This window comes from Strix aluco, chromosome 6 (assembly GCF_031877795.1).
Source record: "Strix aluco isolate bStrAlu1 chromosome 6, bStrAlu1.hap1, whole genome shotgun sequence".
NCBI lineage: Eukaryota > Metazoa > Chordata > Aves > Strigiformes > Strigidae > Strix > Strix aluco.
This window is the reverse complement of record NC_133936.1, coordinates 7,165,132-7,181,136: the sequence shown is the minus strand read 5'-3', so window position 1 is coordinate 7,181,136 and position 16,005 is coordinate 7,165,132. Positions and strand designations below refer to the sequence as shown.

At 39.8% G+C, this 16,005-nt stretch overlaps 1 protein-coding gene across 4 annotated transcripts in view; it reads left to right on the top strand.

The window, feature by feature from the left end:
• Positions 1-16,005, top strand: part of SPOPL (speckle type BTB/POZ protein like) — a 39,622-nt gene that overhangs the window by 3,217 nt on the left and 20,400 nt on the right. For all 4 annotated transcript variants that reach the window (XR_012623745.1, XR_012623744.1, XM_074828549.1 and 1 more), the window contains exons 2-3: positions 15,426-15,560; positions 15,726-15,847. Coding sequence is in view for 2 of the 4 variants with exons in the window: in XM_074828549.1 (XP_074684650.1) it covers positions 15,483-15,560; positions 15,726-15,847 (200 nt within the window). In the remaining 2 variants the exon portion in view is untranslated. The remainder of the gene's footprint in view (positions 1-15,425; positions 15,561-15,725; positions 15,848-16,005) is intronic.

Here is a 16,005-nt window from a genome sequence, read left to right as displayed (position 1 = left end):
ATATTCACAAGAGACTTCTTCCTTGCTTTGATTTCTTGAGAAGCTTCCAGTTAATGTCCTTATGGCCCTTTGTTTCTATGTCTTCTTGTCCCACCCATATCAAAAGGACTTCTATTGAAACTGTCCCTTCAAATGGAAATAAGAAATCTCTCCTTTCAGTTTGTGCTCAGTGCTTAGGGGGGAATTGTTGCGACTGGGTGAGGGCTGGAGATATTTTCATACTGTCATTTAGGTGTTGTAGTAGTTGTTACTGAGAGGAGATGGTCACTTGCCCTAGTTTGGTGGGTTTCTTAACTAGCATGTATACTATGTTATAGATTGTGTATTGTTTTACATAAATGTTTTTGTTTTTTTGGTAATGTTTTAGCTGTTCCAGAATTTTGGCAGGAGTATATGTTCAGTATTGGAGCAAGCTTAAAGAGAAAAAAACCTCAACTCTCTTGATTGCATTTTACCCAAGTTGAATAGCTTTCCAGTGTGGTTTTTGGTAACCTGGTTTAAAATTATTCTTTGTCAGCTATAAAGGTTTTTTTTTTTTACGTTCTTTACAAGGAATCACTTTGCAAGCAAGCATGTATCTGTCAACGTTGTTGTGATCAGTGTTTGCATATAGCATGTAGGAAATGTAGTGGAAAGTGAGATACTCTTTCAGCTGATTCAGAAACTCATTGGCATGGAATAATGTAGAGAGCTCACAGGTACAAATTCCCCGAATGAGGTTACTTATCCTTGATACTGCCTGGTATCTCCCATAAGCCATTTATCATTTGATTATTTTTTTTTTTTGTGAAAAACATTACACTTGCCACTTTGGTTACTTGTCTTTTTCTTTCTGTGGAAATCATCAAAAATAGGTGACATAAACCAAACGTGGTATGTTATTTCCAGAATTTGATGGTTGCTTTAGTGTGAAAAGCTAGTTTCTTTTCCATGCTGCTGCTTCAGGGATTAAAGATGGACTGTGATTTCAAAGTGAACTTCATGTAAAGTTGAATGCTAGGTGAATGGGGAGAATTTCTGTGTTGAGCTCTCATCTCTATAAAAGAGGCTGCTGTAGGCATTCATAGCCTTTTTTTTTAAGCATTAGCAATGTCTAGTGTGCTCTCCCTTGATTTCATTGCTAAATATATGGAATGAAGCTGGTGGGTTTTGTGAGCACTTGCAAGATGGTAATTTACTACTTGTGTGTCTGTGAAGGTTTTCTTGAGACAATTTTTTGAATTAAACTTCAGATCTCAGCTCACTTAGCTGGTAAGCATTATTGGAAGCTCTAGTTTGACTGTACTCTTGCTGTAGGATTGCTTTGGAATAGACAGCTGCTTAGCCTTTAATTAGTGGTACTTTATCAATTGAGTGGTAAACAGTCTGTGCCAGTTCCATCCACCTTAGTTTGTGTGACATTTGCTCTTTGCACAATATTGTGACTTGACTCCTTAAGTAGTTCAAAGGTGAATTATCACTTGATGTGTAATTTGACTGGCAGCTTTATAGAAAGAAAAAGTAATTGTGTGCCAGGGAGACTGCAACCGAGTAGCTCTTGGCGTAGGCAGTGCTGCTGCTCATGGAGTAAATGTCTCCAGCAGTTGGGAAACTTTCAAAGTTCATGGGGTGGGAACCTCTTATTGTTGTACCTGCCTCTGTTGTGCAGTGGAGAGGATCACTGGGTGAAACTTGGGAGCCAAGATTTCTCTTGGCCTCCTTCCTGGTTGTTCCTTTAATGTTTATCCCCTCCCAAGAGCTCACTTACCAGTTGGTCAGGTCACTTGCAAAATCAGTTCATAAGTAGAGTTACGAATGGAGATGAAGGGAATGGGGGGGGAGTGATGACTTGCACTTGATTTCTTTCAAATGGCTTGTTTCCTTGTGTATTAAATGTTTGGAAAACTAGACTTGGGTGTTTCTAAAAGGGTTTGGAGTTGGTTGCATCAGCTGTTTCTTCCTGAACAACCGAAATGACGTGTAGGTGCAGAACTCATTCTGGCCTGAGGAATAGCTGGTATAACTTTCTCCTCTGGTGTCATACTTTATAGTTCTCTGTTCCATGTTGACTTTTTCTTTGGAAAACTACTTTTCCCAAAAGTTTTAATTTTCCTGGCTTTTTTTATTCATATTCAGTTTCTAATTGATGGACCTGTTTTCTCCATCAGCATGGTCTGTAGCCTGTGAAGGACAGCCGTTTTCAATATATGGAGTTGAAGTGAAAAAATCACTGGTGTAAGTTGAAATAAAACCTAAATACAAGTCACTTGTTGTTTTGAGCGCTTAATGTATTAATCTAATGATTCAGATTAATTAGCTAATAATTTCTTAAAGTTCTTTAGAGGAGGTACTTGTTTACTGTCTGCAGCATTTAACACAATAGGGCTATGAATTACTTAATCCGTAGACATTACCTCAGCAACAAAACAGCACTCTTTGGTGGCAATTTTTCTTAAACAGATGGATTCCTTGTTAACTGAGTTTAATTTCAGAGTCACTTGTTTGTTCGTAATTGCAACTCTTGGAGGTAAAATCAGAACAGTTTTGTAATGAAATTAGATAACAAGTTCTTAATATAGTTTGCTTCAGCTTCTGGGATGGAGCAATGTATCATGAAAATATTGAACTTTAACTCCTTTTTATGAGCATCATATGTACCAGTGGTCACACTGATATTTACATATCAAGGATATTTACATATCCTCTTGTAACAGAGGACAAAATACAGTCATTTCAACTAATATGTTGTCTGTGGTGTGTGAGAAGTTAATTGCAGCAATTATTTGCATGTATCTGGATTTGTACCTATTTTTAGGTGTTTTTCACTCTTTCGGAAAGTTCTGCTTACAGTCTGTATGAACTCATTTAAAGACTTGAGTCATACTACTTCAGTTCTGGAAATGTTACACTACAAACCAAATTGTCTGAAATATCTAGTTTCTTTGGGTAACTGTAGGTTAATATAATACACTGCTGTACTGGCTGTCGAAGTTGGTGCAATCTTGCCCTTAGGTCTGGTACTCCTTTTGGCATATGGTGGTTTTGGAGAAGTAGAATGTATGAAATCTAATTTTGATGGCTTTTTGATCTCCCTGCAGAATATGTCAAGGTAGATTTTGCTTGTTACTTATGTGTGTATAGCAAAAAAACTTTTTAAATTAAAAATGGCAGCAGAATAATATTTGTGTTGCAATGGGCTATATAATTTATAAGAAACTGAAACTTCTCATACTGAAGAATTTTGCATATGTTTTTGCATGTTTTGCAGAATACGCTGGGCAGGTGGTTAATCTGAGGAAAAAAAATACAGTAAATACACCTGGAACACTTGAATTAATACTATTGCATCCCACCAAGAGGCTTCTGATTAGGGGAGTTCCTGTCTTGCTTATGGCAAAAGACAGCTTAACAATAATGTTCTACCAAAGTGTGCTTGTTCTTAGGGGAAAAAAAAAAAAGATGGGAGGGGGGAAGAAAGCATAATATAAGTAGAAGTGGAAGAAAAGCTTACATAGGCAGTAGTCTGCTCAAAATCTGTATGTGGTAAACTTTGTATCCAGAGTTAGTTGCTATGATTAGTTTTGTTACTAAGATTATCAAGCAAAATCAACCTTTATTCTGTAGTCAGTAGTTTTGAATATCGTTTTACAGGCCAGGCATAGTTCTTATTAATTCAAATACCAGTTGCATTCGGAAATGTGCCATCCCCTCCAACAGTTGTGAGACTCCGGTCACTGAGTGGTGAGAGGAAAAATATATGGCAGTAGCATCATCAAATGTTAGTCTGGGTAACTAATAAATTATAGTGTCTAAGACTTCACAGAGTTTTTCAGTCACTTGTAAAGATGGGCTCATCACTCGGTGTTAGCTGACTTCTTGACTTCCTGATATTAAATTGCATTTTTTCCTTCTGTTTGTTTTTCTTTTTTGTGAAAGCAATTTTCTGCGGCGGCACCGCAGGCATTGCACTGCGTGACGTTTAACGTGGTGGCCTCCTCAGGATGATTCACACCAGGGTTACATCTCATGTGGATGGAGGCAAAAAGCAGCAGACTTGCGTCTGCTTTTGGTCTGCCTTATTTGACAGCACTGAAGATGTAACCAAATCTATTTACTTGCCATAGCCAGTGGAGGACTTGGCAAGCCCGACTGTGCTAGGGCATCAGCAAAGTGAGGAGGGATGTTTGGTTTATTCAAGCGTAGATGTCAGCGGGCAGCACAGTTTCTGGAGGCACAGCTTCTGGTCATAGGACCGGACCACTGGTTGCAGTAGTCGTTCACAGCATAGTGGTTTGTGGAGCATGTTGCCAGCAAGAGAGTCTTGAAGGCAGCTGAAGCAGCTTGTGAAAAGAGGGTTTGGTCTGGTGGAACTTAATGCCTTTTATCAACCTTGTTGCTTTTGTCAAGCTGAAATCTGCTTAACTGGGCCCGGATTAGCCAGGCCACCCTGACAGCCCTACACCAGCCTGTTTGTGTTGTTTGCCTTGCTGTTGTTTTTAAACTTCAGTAAAACAATCAACCTGTAGAAGAACAAACTGATGACATAAGGAGACTGTGCTGAGGAGGGGGGGTGGGGGAAGCGAGCAAACATCCTGTTCAACAGGGTGTGAGTAAGATTTTACACACTCACACCTTGGTAACTAGGGCTTTTAGCAAGACAGCATTTTACCTGTAGTTTTGAATATGGTCTTAGGCCTCAGTTCTAACCCTCAAAGAGTTTTCACAGGTTTTGTCAAGTGAGTAGGTGACATGTTAGCCTTTTGGAGAAAGACCTGTAGCGGGGGAGCCTGATGTGGAGTAAGCTGCACCATCCCCTTTCCTTCTCACCCCGTGTAAGCAGTCCGAGGTTGCAAATCAGAGTGGTGAGTTCGAGTCTCGACTGCGGGAGAAGCAATGGGGCTTGGTGTTGCAGAGCAAAAAGTGGTTATTACTGAGTAGTTTTTACTTGTGAGGCATTAAATGGTTCCGTGGAAATGGAAAGCTATAGAAATCTTCTAATGCTCAAACTAATTTCAAAGAAATAACCTTTGTGAGGAAAAAATGTGAATACTACTTCTGGTCTCAGGACTTACTCTTTCTAATCCATAACTTTAAAATTTATGGCTGCTGAGTGAGTTCAACTTTTCTGTCTAGAGAGATAAAAGATACTTTGAAAACTTTCTTGAGAAAGTAAGACTGCTGCAAGTGGGAAAAGTCATAGGAAACTGCAAAGGTTTGAATACTTTTGTTGTAGAAAAATGGACTTAAGCAGACAGTTTTAAAATTGTTCTTAAATCCAAAAATATAAGCAAAACAATTGATATGTGGATGATTTTGAAACAATAAAATAGGAGAGATTGTGTACTTGTCTTTGAACTTCAGAAACCAGACTCTGTTGGACTAAAGGTGGGAGCTGGACCCAATGATCCTTATGGATTCCTTCCAACTCGAGGTATTCTGAGATTCTATGAACTTTTAAGATTTTCTCTTTTCCCTCTGTGGGTGTGAACCTGTTTAGCTACAGTCCAAGACTGAGATGTCAAGTTTTGCTTGCTTTGATGGCTTTCATCAGGGCTTCACATAACTATGCTTTCAGAGATTCCAACTCCATATTGACCAAAGCAAGTGAGCATGCAGCTCTACCTCTTGACCTACCTGTCTTTCCTAGGATGTTGTCTAACCAGTTGTTGTGGATGAAATTTAACCCAGTCCATTGAAATTAGTTTCATTTCATGACTATTTGGGTCAACTAGCATCAAATGCAGGTTGGGCCACTGGCAGAATTGAGTTTTGGGGTTTGGAAATAATGTGTAGGTTTTTCTCAGTTTCCTAGCTTCTAAGCATCAGGGTTTTTTTGCACAAAGTGTTACTACTCTTTGTGACTGTTCTGGTATGAGGCATAGAACAGGCCTGAGATGAGCTGTAACTCTCACAAAATTTCAGTGAAGGTGCACCTGTGTGCACAAATGTGTCAACTGTTTGAAGTTATAGGTAACAAGGCAACAAATGAATGATTAGAACCCCCTCCTGATAACATCTGTGAGTATGAGCTTTTGGCTGCTGAAAGCCAAAATGTTGTGCTGTTTCGGTGTGAACTTTCCAGGTGATAACAATCTGCAGAGGTGAATGAGGAGAGCAGTATGCTGCTGTTGCTCTGTACAACTTCTCTGCAGCAAATGAAAGCATCTGTTTGCAGAGAGTATAGTCCAGTGCTTTTCACAAATCTTAACGAGTTTAAAAAGAAAATCAAAATGAAACACCCTAAGCTAACTGTGAATCTGCTGGAGAAAGATACTTTTTTTGTTACAGTTGAAGTTAACTTTCTGTTGGCCAGTGTGGGTATTTCTGTTTCACATGCAAAAATGAAATTCAATTTGGTGATCTCTTGGTTGTGTGTAACTGAAGTATTTAGGGAAAAAAGTCTTCATTTAATACAGTTTCACATGTCAATGATTTGTTTGAGTAAGAATAATGGAGTGAAACTAAGGAGGGGAAAAGATCACTTTGGCTGTATACCAGGGAAAAAACCCAACAGCAAAAGATTATTTGAATAGAATAGCTTCCCAAGAGGAATTGTGGTGGAAATACCCATCTTTGGGGTCCCATAAAACTAGACTGGGCAATGAAATTGAAATATGCTCTAAGAAATAATCTTGCATTTCTTCTCCAGGGAAATACATATATGATTCGTGTAGCGAATGGTCTAGGTTATCTAATAAGGAGCGCAATGGTTTCCTATATTACAGAATGATAATGCAAGGCTAATGCTGAGGGATTTTTTTATTAATAAGATTGGCTGATGTAAACTAGACAGTTATGGTTCAAGCTGTGCTGGGCACTAGGTTTTCTCTCACCTGCAGTAAAATTCAATGTTGTTTTTCAAAGGCTTAAGATAGGAAAGAAAAAACCTGAGAACTACGTGTACTCAGTGTTACAGCTTTTACAACTAAAAGTATAATCTTGCTTAATTTTGACTGCTGACTTCAGTGTTATCAGTTATAGCTACAAACACCATCCTTATGAAAAGTTGGGCATTTGATATGTGCTGGGTTTTGCCTTGCTGGGGCTCTTCTGCTGGAGCCACCTCGAGGATGTGCTTTGAAATCCTGGAGTCTTAGTTGCAGCTATTTTAAGATGTCTCTGACCCCAGCAGCCTGCCCTATCTCTGTTGGAATTTTACTGTCCCTGGAGCAGGGGTGACAGGGGATGTATACGTAGTTTCTCAGCTGTCATGGTCCAGTCCAGTGTAATAATTTTTTTTCTCACTGGAGAACTGTGGAGAGGGTTATGAATTAGCTCGTGGTGTGGGTGCTGAAGTGTGTGTGTTTCTTCTGGCTGGGCGGTAGCTTCCAGTGGAGCCGGTGGATGGCGAGGGTGAGATGTTAAGCTTGAAGCAGGTAGGAGCAGCCAGAGTTTATGATTTAAGCCCCAAAGCTGGTTTACGTTTGTGTAAACTTGGTTGAATTGTGTGGTTCCAGAGCAAACATAAATAAGCATTTTTTAAATATGTTCTTAAAAAAACCCAACCCCTTCCTTTTGGCTATTGTAAACCTCTCGCTTCTTCAGTGTTAAGAGTCATGGGCTATGCACAGGGAAACCTTAACTGCCCTCAAAAGGAAACATTTTGTATGTTAGAAGTACTCCTAATAATGTGAAATGTAGTACATCCTCAACCTGTAGCTTTTCTAACTTAGTGAAGTGGATATATATGACTGCAATTGTTTAAGTATTAGTAATACTGCTCACTCAGATGTTGCAGTGATAGATAGGGATTGAATTCAATAAATACTGAACACGGTATTAAATTTTCTAGGTATATCTTGAGTCTGTTCTCTGAGAAGCAAATGATGATACTGAACAAATTGGAAAACTGTCTAAGCTTTATAGACCTTTCAAATGTCTGTCACTGTGTTGTGTATCATCCAGCAGAAAATTTAGTTTACTAGTTATCTGTATAGGAAATATGCAGCAATTCTTTCAAAAAGATCAATTGTGAAGAGATGCAAATCCTGCTAATTATAAACAATCCCATCTTTTACAAAGTTCAGATTTTTTTTTTTCTACTACTAATGTCTTACGAATTTTTGTAAGCATAATCGACTTACAAGACAAACTCCTGAACAGAAGAAAACCCAGTAAATTTCTCTCTTTACCTTTCTCACCAAATCTCAGAGACTTAAAAAAAAAATATCCAGGTAATGTCTCTTGTGTGGATTTGAGCAGCGTTCAAGCCAGTTTAATCAGCCATGGGATTTTCATGCTACTGGGTAAGCAGGACCCAGATGCTTTGTGGCTGTTACACAAGTCCTTCTGTGACCAAGGAGAAAGGGGCTTTCTTGGCTTTTTAACAGTTTGGCCTTTGTAAGTTGATGCTACCTAGAACTGCACAAGTCAACCGGAGCATTGCTTCTGATGGGGAGAGTGCAAAAGTAACTTAGTCTTGGGCCTTAAAATGTCTTTCATTTCAGACTTAACAGTTTTGATCTGGTTTGCTTGTTTCCTTTGTCTTTAGCTTGTATTCTCACTAACCCAAGAACTGATAAGACAGTGAACCTTAAAGCAATTCAATATTATTCCCAAGAATTTACTTCCTCGGTAATTTGAAAAACAAAGCTGATTTCTTGAATAACAAGTAGTGATAGGTAGTATTATAATACTTATTCACTGGTGATCATTTAGTGAGAGAAAATGGAATCAGTATCACTGTAGCTAGAGCATGTTTATTTTGAATGAGTTTTTGGAAACTGATTTTGTTGAACGGAAGGCTTATTCACTTCAGATTTTTTAAAAACCCAAGGTTTGGCTGTACAATTAGACAAACTGTGGTTAGTTTCTGAATTATGTATTTACTAGGAATAAAAAGTTTGGAGGAACAGGGTGTTATTTGCCAGTTAACCTTCAGAAGGTGATCTTTTATTTCAGCCAGTCATGAAATATCAATACTTCTGAAGGAAAAAAAAAATTAATTCATAACAACTTTGCATTTCTTGGAATGTTCAGCCCTGTTCAGGAAAAGACTGTCACCATTCAAATGGAATATGCAATAGATGCATGTGGGATTTATTGGCATGGTCATGTATTAGGCTTTCTTTAGAGACTGCTAAAAGGCATTAATGTTGGTTGCTCTTAGTAAGTTACTCTCACTTTTACATTAGCTGTTAAATGCTTGAAGTAGTTTGTTGGATAGGTGTGTTTGATGTTTCAGGCAGGACAGGCTCCATAGCCTCTTTCTGGGGCATTGTGGAGACTCTGTGCTGTCCTGGTTTAGAAGTGCACCATGACATTACTGTTTAATGTTGCTTTGTTACTCAGTTTCTGGACAGGACTTGAGAATAAGCCCATGCTGTGCCTGCTTCACCCATGTTCAGTTATATCATGTGATGAGATGCTGGAAGTCCTGCGATGTGCCAAAATATGGGCAGCCCGGGAGGGAAACAGTTTGATACTGGAGGCTCAAACCCTGTAAAGAAGGGATAACAGAGAGAAGAGGGTCAGCAGGGACTGATCATCTGGTTCACAACCCGCTTCTTGCTCTCGAAGGAGCAGGACAGTGTCACTGTTTTGCTTGGTGAACTGATCTGCAGGTTAGGTTCTGGCAGGCTGGATTTGACTTTCAGGCTGTGCTGGATACCCTGCAGAAGGCAGTTTATGTAGCCATTCCTGCCAGTAGTTTGTTGACTGTAATATGTTATTGAAATACAAAGATAAGACATTGCTATGGTCACTGGTGAACATGCACACCTACTTGTATGCACCTGTTACACTATTATTACTCTGAAATAACTACTAGGATATAGTTCTTTTACTGAGCTTCCACTCTTAGACAGGAGAGCTGGCAAAAGATCACGTTAACACTTAAGGCAATTCTTCAACTAGGTTTATGAAGTGTTTTGCGGGTTTATTATTGGGGGAGTAGAAAATTCCTCTTTGTGTGTTTATATGCATGTGGTACTCTCTTAATGAGCTAGTTGTTTTTTCAGTGAAAGAGTTGAGATGATTCCAACAGAAGATGTAAGAGACTGGGAATGTATTGTTGTCTAGATCTAGGAGGTTGAAAAGTAACTTTATTTAGAATAATGTTGACAAATATTCAATTTCTGGGAAGGGAAACAAGATAACAGGTTTGATGAAATTCATGTTATATTGGTATATGAATTAGCTTTGAATCTTAAGATCTATGAAAAGTTAGGAAAATAGAGAGGTGGTACAGCTTTTGGTGAAATTTAGCGTAAATATGTTTCATGGAGTGTTGTGATTTGAGCCCAGAGGGCAACTGAGCACCACACAGTGGTTCACTCACCCCTTCCCCCATGGCACTGGGAGGGAGAGAAAATGAATCGAACAGCTCAGGAATGGAGATAAGGACAGAGAGGGGTGGCTCACCCATTAATCGTCACAGGTAAAAGACAGGCTCCTTAAGAGAAGAAAAAGGATGTCACTTGAATTTAAAACACTAAGGTTAACAACACTTAACAGACAGAATGGGACAGTGAGAAGCATAACCGTTTCTTAAAGCACCTCCCCTTACCCCTCCCTTCTTCCTGGGCTCAGTTCTGTTCCCGATTTCTTTACCTCCTCCCCCAGTGGTGTGGGGGCAGGGGATGGGGTTTTCAGTCTGGTCGCTGCTTCTTCCTCCAAGGTGGAGGGTGGTGGTAAAAGCACTCTTTTGTATTCTTCCCCCTGCTCCACGTGGTGTCCCTCCTTATGGGAGACAGTCCTTTACAAACTCTCTCTGCTTTGAGTCCTCCCCAAGGGATGCATTCTTCTCCAGGTGCTCTGGCGTGGGTCACCTCTGTGTGTTGCAGTCCTCCCAGTGCTGAACTACAACAGGGGGTGGTCTTCTTCCCACAGAATCCCAGGGGTCCTCCCCAGGCTGCAGGCGGATCTCTGCTCCTCCAGTGACCTCCATGGGTGCAGGGGGGCGGCCCTGTGTCTCACCATGGGATACAGGGGTGTCTCTGCTTCAGCACACATCCTCTCATTCCTCCTCCTTCCTTCCACTGACCTCGGTGTTCACAGAGGTGTCCTTCTTGTCACTCCTCCTCACAAGTCCCCCCAACCCCCTCTCAGGTTCCCCTTGTTAAATACATTATCACATCACTAATTGGCTCGGCCTTGGCCAGAGGCAGGTCTGACTTGGAGCTGGGGGAGCTTTGAGAAGCTTCTCACAGGGGCCACCGCTGTAGCCCCCTCCTCTGCTACCAAAAACCCCACCACACAAATCCAACACATGGAAGTTAGCCCATGCTTTCTGTATGCTCTATGTGCAAGTAATCAGAGATAATCAACTTCAGATGGCTTGAAGTTTAACACAAGTATTTGTTTGAATAGGAAGGTACTTCAGTTGACTCCTAAATAAAATGTGCTTTGAGGAATCACATTTTTTCATGTTATCTCTACCTACTTGCCCACTACTGCTTTGCAAGTAGTACCCAGCTCCATGAAGATCCTGATTTAACAGAGACTGGTCTGTTTGGCAGAGTGACTAGTAGGTGAAACCAGTACCTTCCTTAAGATGTGTAGAAGTGCTAAACCCATCATGTTTGGGGTCTGGGAGTACAGGTTAGGTAAAATACTTTTGAGCTTTTCTTTCCTCTTTTGAAGTAAGACAATGAAAGCAAACTCTGAGCATAAAATCATCACCAACTCCTGCACTGTATTCAGTATGGGTTTATCACTTCATTAAAAAACCCAGACAAACAACAAAAGGTACTTGACACACTTTAAAAACATATCTCTAACTTCCATTTTGGAAGCCAGAAACTTCTTTTGCCCTCATACATTAAAACTTGTTTTAGCTTTCCCAGTGCATGTTTCCTCTGATGGTCAGAGACTTCTGCCTGGTGAAATGGCCATGCTGACTGGTTTAAGCCATGTCCTGACAGGCATGGCATTGCCTGAAAACTCTCAGAGGTATTACCTGATAATGTCCTGTCACCTCTGATGCTTTGTTCATGATAGCTTGCAGAGGAATAAATGCAGGTTCTAGCATGAAAATTGTCCCTCCAAGTTGTTTAGTCCTGCAGATAACAGGCCTGTCTTCCTGCATTTCATTGATTTAATTCTGCCCAGTCATTACCCACTGTTTTTGTGAACTGCAGCTCTGTCTGTTCCCAACCACTTGATCTAATAGGCTGTGATGAGGGTTTGGTACTTGAAAAATCTTTTTGTCAGAGCTGATGACTGTGGCTAATCAATGATTCATAAACACTTTCTTCAAGTAGTGTTTAGTCTTCTCCCCAAGCGGAATACCCTGTGTAGAACAAAGGGTGAGTGTGTAGGTGCATCTTTCTTCTCACCTCCAGTCTGCTCTTGCGAGGTCCACTTTGCCCTGGTAGCCATTGGTGGCCCATTCGGTCTGGGTGCCAGCCTGGCGACTGAAAAAAATCCTTCCTTCCTCAAATAAACCTCTATACTTCATGGTAACATCTTTGAAGCTTGTGTTCTCCTTGGCTTTGTAGTTTTGGTAAATAGCCCCATGTTCCCACCCAAATCCCGATTAATGGATTAAATAAAGTGAGGGGCTGATCAGCAGTACTGCTAAACTGTTTCCGTGCTGTTCTCGGGCAGTCTCTCAAGACATGCCGAAAACATCAGATGCTCTGTTTATTTGTTCTCCATTGTTCAGTTTGCTGTTGGTTGGTTTCTTACTTTTTAAAAAATTATCCATCCAGGCATATTAAAAATTAAAAAAGACTGCTTCTCAGCACAGGCTCCCAGTATGATACCAAACTGTTCAAAGTCATTGCTTTCTCCCAGTTTTCTTAATCTAAACTTTTGCTTGGCTTAGTAAATACATGCCAGAAAAAGAGATACAAATCTGTACCTCAAAGATGTATCAGGAGCTCATGAAAATCAGTTGTCTGATCCTAATGCTGCAGTGGAAAACTTTACAAAAAGCTGAAGCTATTCAGAAGGATCTGAAAAGTGTACTTATGTAAAATCATGGCTTCTGTCAGAACCTGAAATAAATAATAAAAGCCACGCAGCAGGTGGAAGCAGCCTCTGAAGTACAAATGCCCTGGGTAGAACAGAGACAAGGCAGCAGACAGACCTGAAAATAATTGAAAATAACCACCTTTGCTTAGAGTTAAATTCTCAGTGAATCAAGCTGATTTAGCTGTGAGACAGGAGGGCGCAGATAACTACTGGTGGCTAGCATAAGGTCACTAGACACTTTCCAAAGAGGACGCTAAACAGCAGTTATTTCTGGCCTTTTTAAATTTAGAGACCCCTTCAGAGCAAACTTGGCTCAGATCTGCTGTTCCTTTGTGGTTACTAGGAGCTGACTGGTCTAATGGACTGAAAGAATTGAACAGATGAGAGCTGAGACAGTCCTGTACATCTCATGCCAATGACAGAATAAGGAATGGGCTGTATTTCTTCTTGGTTTTAGCTTTGGAGAATTGAAGAGCAAACAGGTTCAGTAAGGCTGATGTAGGCTCTTCTAACACTTCCAGGATATGGTTCTATATAAAATCCATCATGTATTTGCCTAACATCTTCAGTTGTTACCATTGAATAGGATGTGCTTCCAAAGGTAGTGGTAATATAAATACTAATATTTGCTTTGTGAAAGAGGGATGTTCACATGTATCCGTCACAGGAATTTTGCTCTGGGTGGTACAAACAAATTGTAAACCTGTAAACACAGCTTCTGCAGTATATGCAATTCCTGCTTAAAAAAATGGGCCAAACAACTGCCATTATCTTAAATTTAGGGTGGCTGTTTGTTGCTAGTTTTCATTTATGGAAAATGCTAATTAAGTACTGAAGATTGCCATAAATACATACAAGTTTTATTTGGAAAGAAAAGTCACATATGAGAGACAGCTGGATTGTATTTGTGATTACACTTGAATGTCTCGATGATCAACATCTTGCAGGAGAGCTATTCAATGACTTTTTTTTTTATCTTGTCATAGTAGATCTCTTAGTAGAGATCCATTAAAGGATCTGATTATATGCTTCCTTATGTGATAAAAACTGAGAATTAGTTTTGTTTTCAAGGTTTTAAACATCAGTGATTCAGAGCGATTCCTGTGTCAGCAGGCTTTAATGTGGAAGGGCTAATTCATATTATGAGTGAGTGAGAGGAGGTGCCAGAAAGGCAGGAGAGAAAGCATCCACCAAGGATCATAGTGATTCTCAGAGAATTTTTCTTCCCATAGAAGCAATAAGCTTGTTCACATCGTGAATGAACTGGATATGGTCTTGCAGTGTCGTCTTACCAATGTTTGCATAAAACCTTGTTTCTAAGTGTTGCCCATCCCTTAAGGAAGAGTTCCAACATGATTAGTGATGTGCAGTCACATCTTCTGAGTAAGACAATGCTGTTCTATCACACAAGCACTCAAATGTTGCAGAAAGGCTGTAGTTGTCTTATCTTGCTCTAGCAATAGCAGGGTATGTTTAAAGAAACTTTCTGTACTAAGAGAGAAAATGTTTTGTGGCAGAAACAATTGTGACTTTCATCTGGTTTGTTCAGGGTTCATTTCACTTCTTTTTAGCAACTTAATGGAGCTGCTTACGTGAGAACCTGTGCCTCTGGCAGGAACCTGTCTAAAGATGATGGCAAACCCTACCTAAAGAAGAGTCAGCCCGGTAACCCAGAGCTACCCACTGACAGGCCCACCTTCTTTCATTAGCTGTGTACAAAGGCTGGTGCAAGTAGGCTGATTACGTGTCTGTAGCTAGATGTGATGAATCTGGGCATGTGACTCAATTTCTGATGGGCAGGAGAAATTGTAGTGCTCTGTTAGGTGATAATCTGTAACAAAATTGCTTTATTTGCTATTAGAAAGTTCTTAAGAGTTGGTGAGTTGACTTAAACTGTTTTTCAGCTTTGTGCTTCAATAGGGAACAAACACATGGTTGTGGTGATTATAGCTCTTCAGTCGAATCTCTTGGTGTTAGATACAAGGCAACCATGAAAGACGTGTGAAGAAAATGCTACTTTAAATGCAGGTTTAATTTCTTACCCTCCCTTGAGAAATCCCACGATTGTTTGAACCTGTTCCTCTCCCAGGAGGCTCGGTGCCCTTTCAGCTCTGAATTATGCCTGTGTGGACAACAGGTGCATTGATACTAATAACTGAGTGCTCACAAGGCCCTAGTTACTCTCCAAATCAAAGGAGAAGATCCTGAAGAAAGTTATAACGTGACTGGAGTGATCAAGGTGGTAATTTGCAAAGGTGATGTTGAAATAATGTCATTAGTGGTATTGTATGATGTATAGGCGCTTGCTTTTATAAAGTACTGCATGAGGATTCAGCCTGCAGATTTTGAGTACACATGGTCGTTAATCTGTGACACCTAGCTTGTCTAAATAGCAGAGCCATTGTCCTCTTTCCAAGTTTAATTTTCAGATGCATCATTTAGTAAACACGGTAATATGGGTATCAAAATATGGATTTTTTTCACACTTAAAAGGGGTGAACAAAATATTTGAATTACTTTTTTCTTAGGAGAAGTACTGAAGTTTGGATTGCTATCTTGATACTATAAACCTGCAATAAGTGGCAATGTCAAGGGTTCCCACCCCACCTCCTCCCGGGGAGATGTCCAGTGGACCTGTGGCTGAAAGCTGGTGTTATACACAGGTAATCTACATAAATGGCTTTATTTTATGGCTTTATTTTCTAGTCATAATTTAAAAAAAAACCCAACTTAAAATTACTGAGTTGTGCTGTCAGTCTCTAGTTCTCATAGTTAATGCTTGATATGTAAGTTACATTTTATTGACACTTTCTACATCTTTTGTTCAGGTTAAAGTAGTAAAATTTTCCTACATGTGGACCATTAATAACTTCAGTTTTTGCCGAGAAGAAATGGGTGAAGTTTTAAAGAGTTCTACCTTTTCATCAGGGCCAAATGACAAAATGAAGTGGTAAGGTCTTTATTCTAGCAACTGCTTTGATTTTTCTTTTTTTTTTCCACTCACAAAAGTTGCAAAGTTAAATTGCAAATAAATACTAAACAAGACATTTCTTGAAAGTTTACTGTAGGTATCGATTGGTTCTAATGTCAAAGTTTCAACAGTTGTAA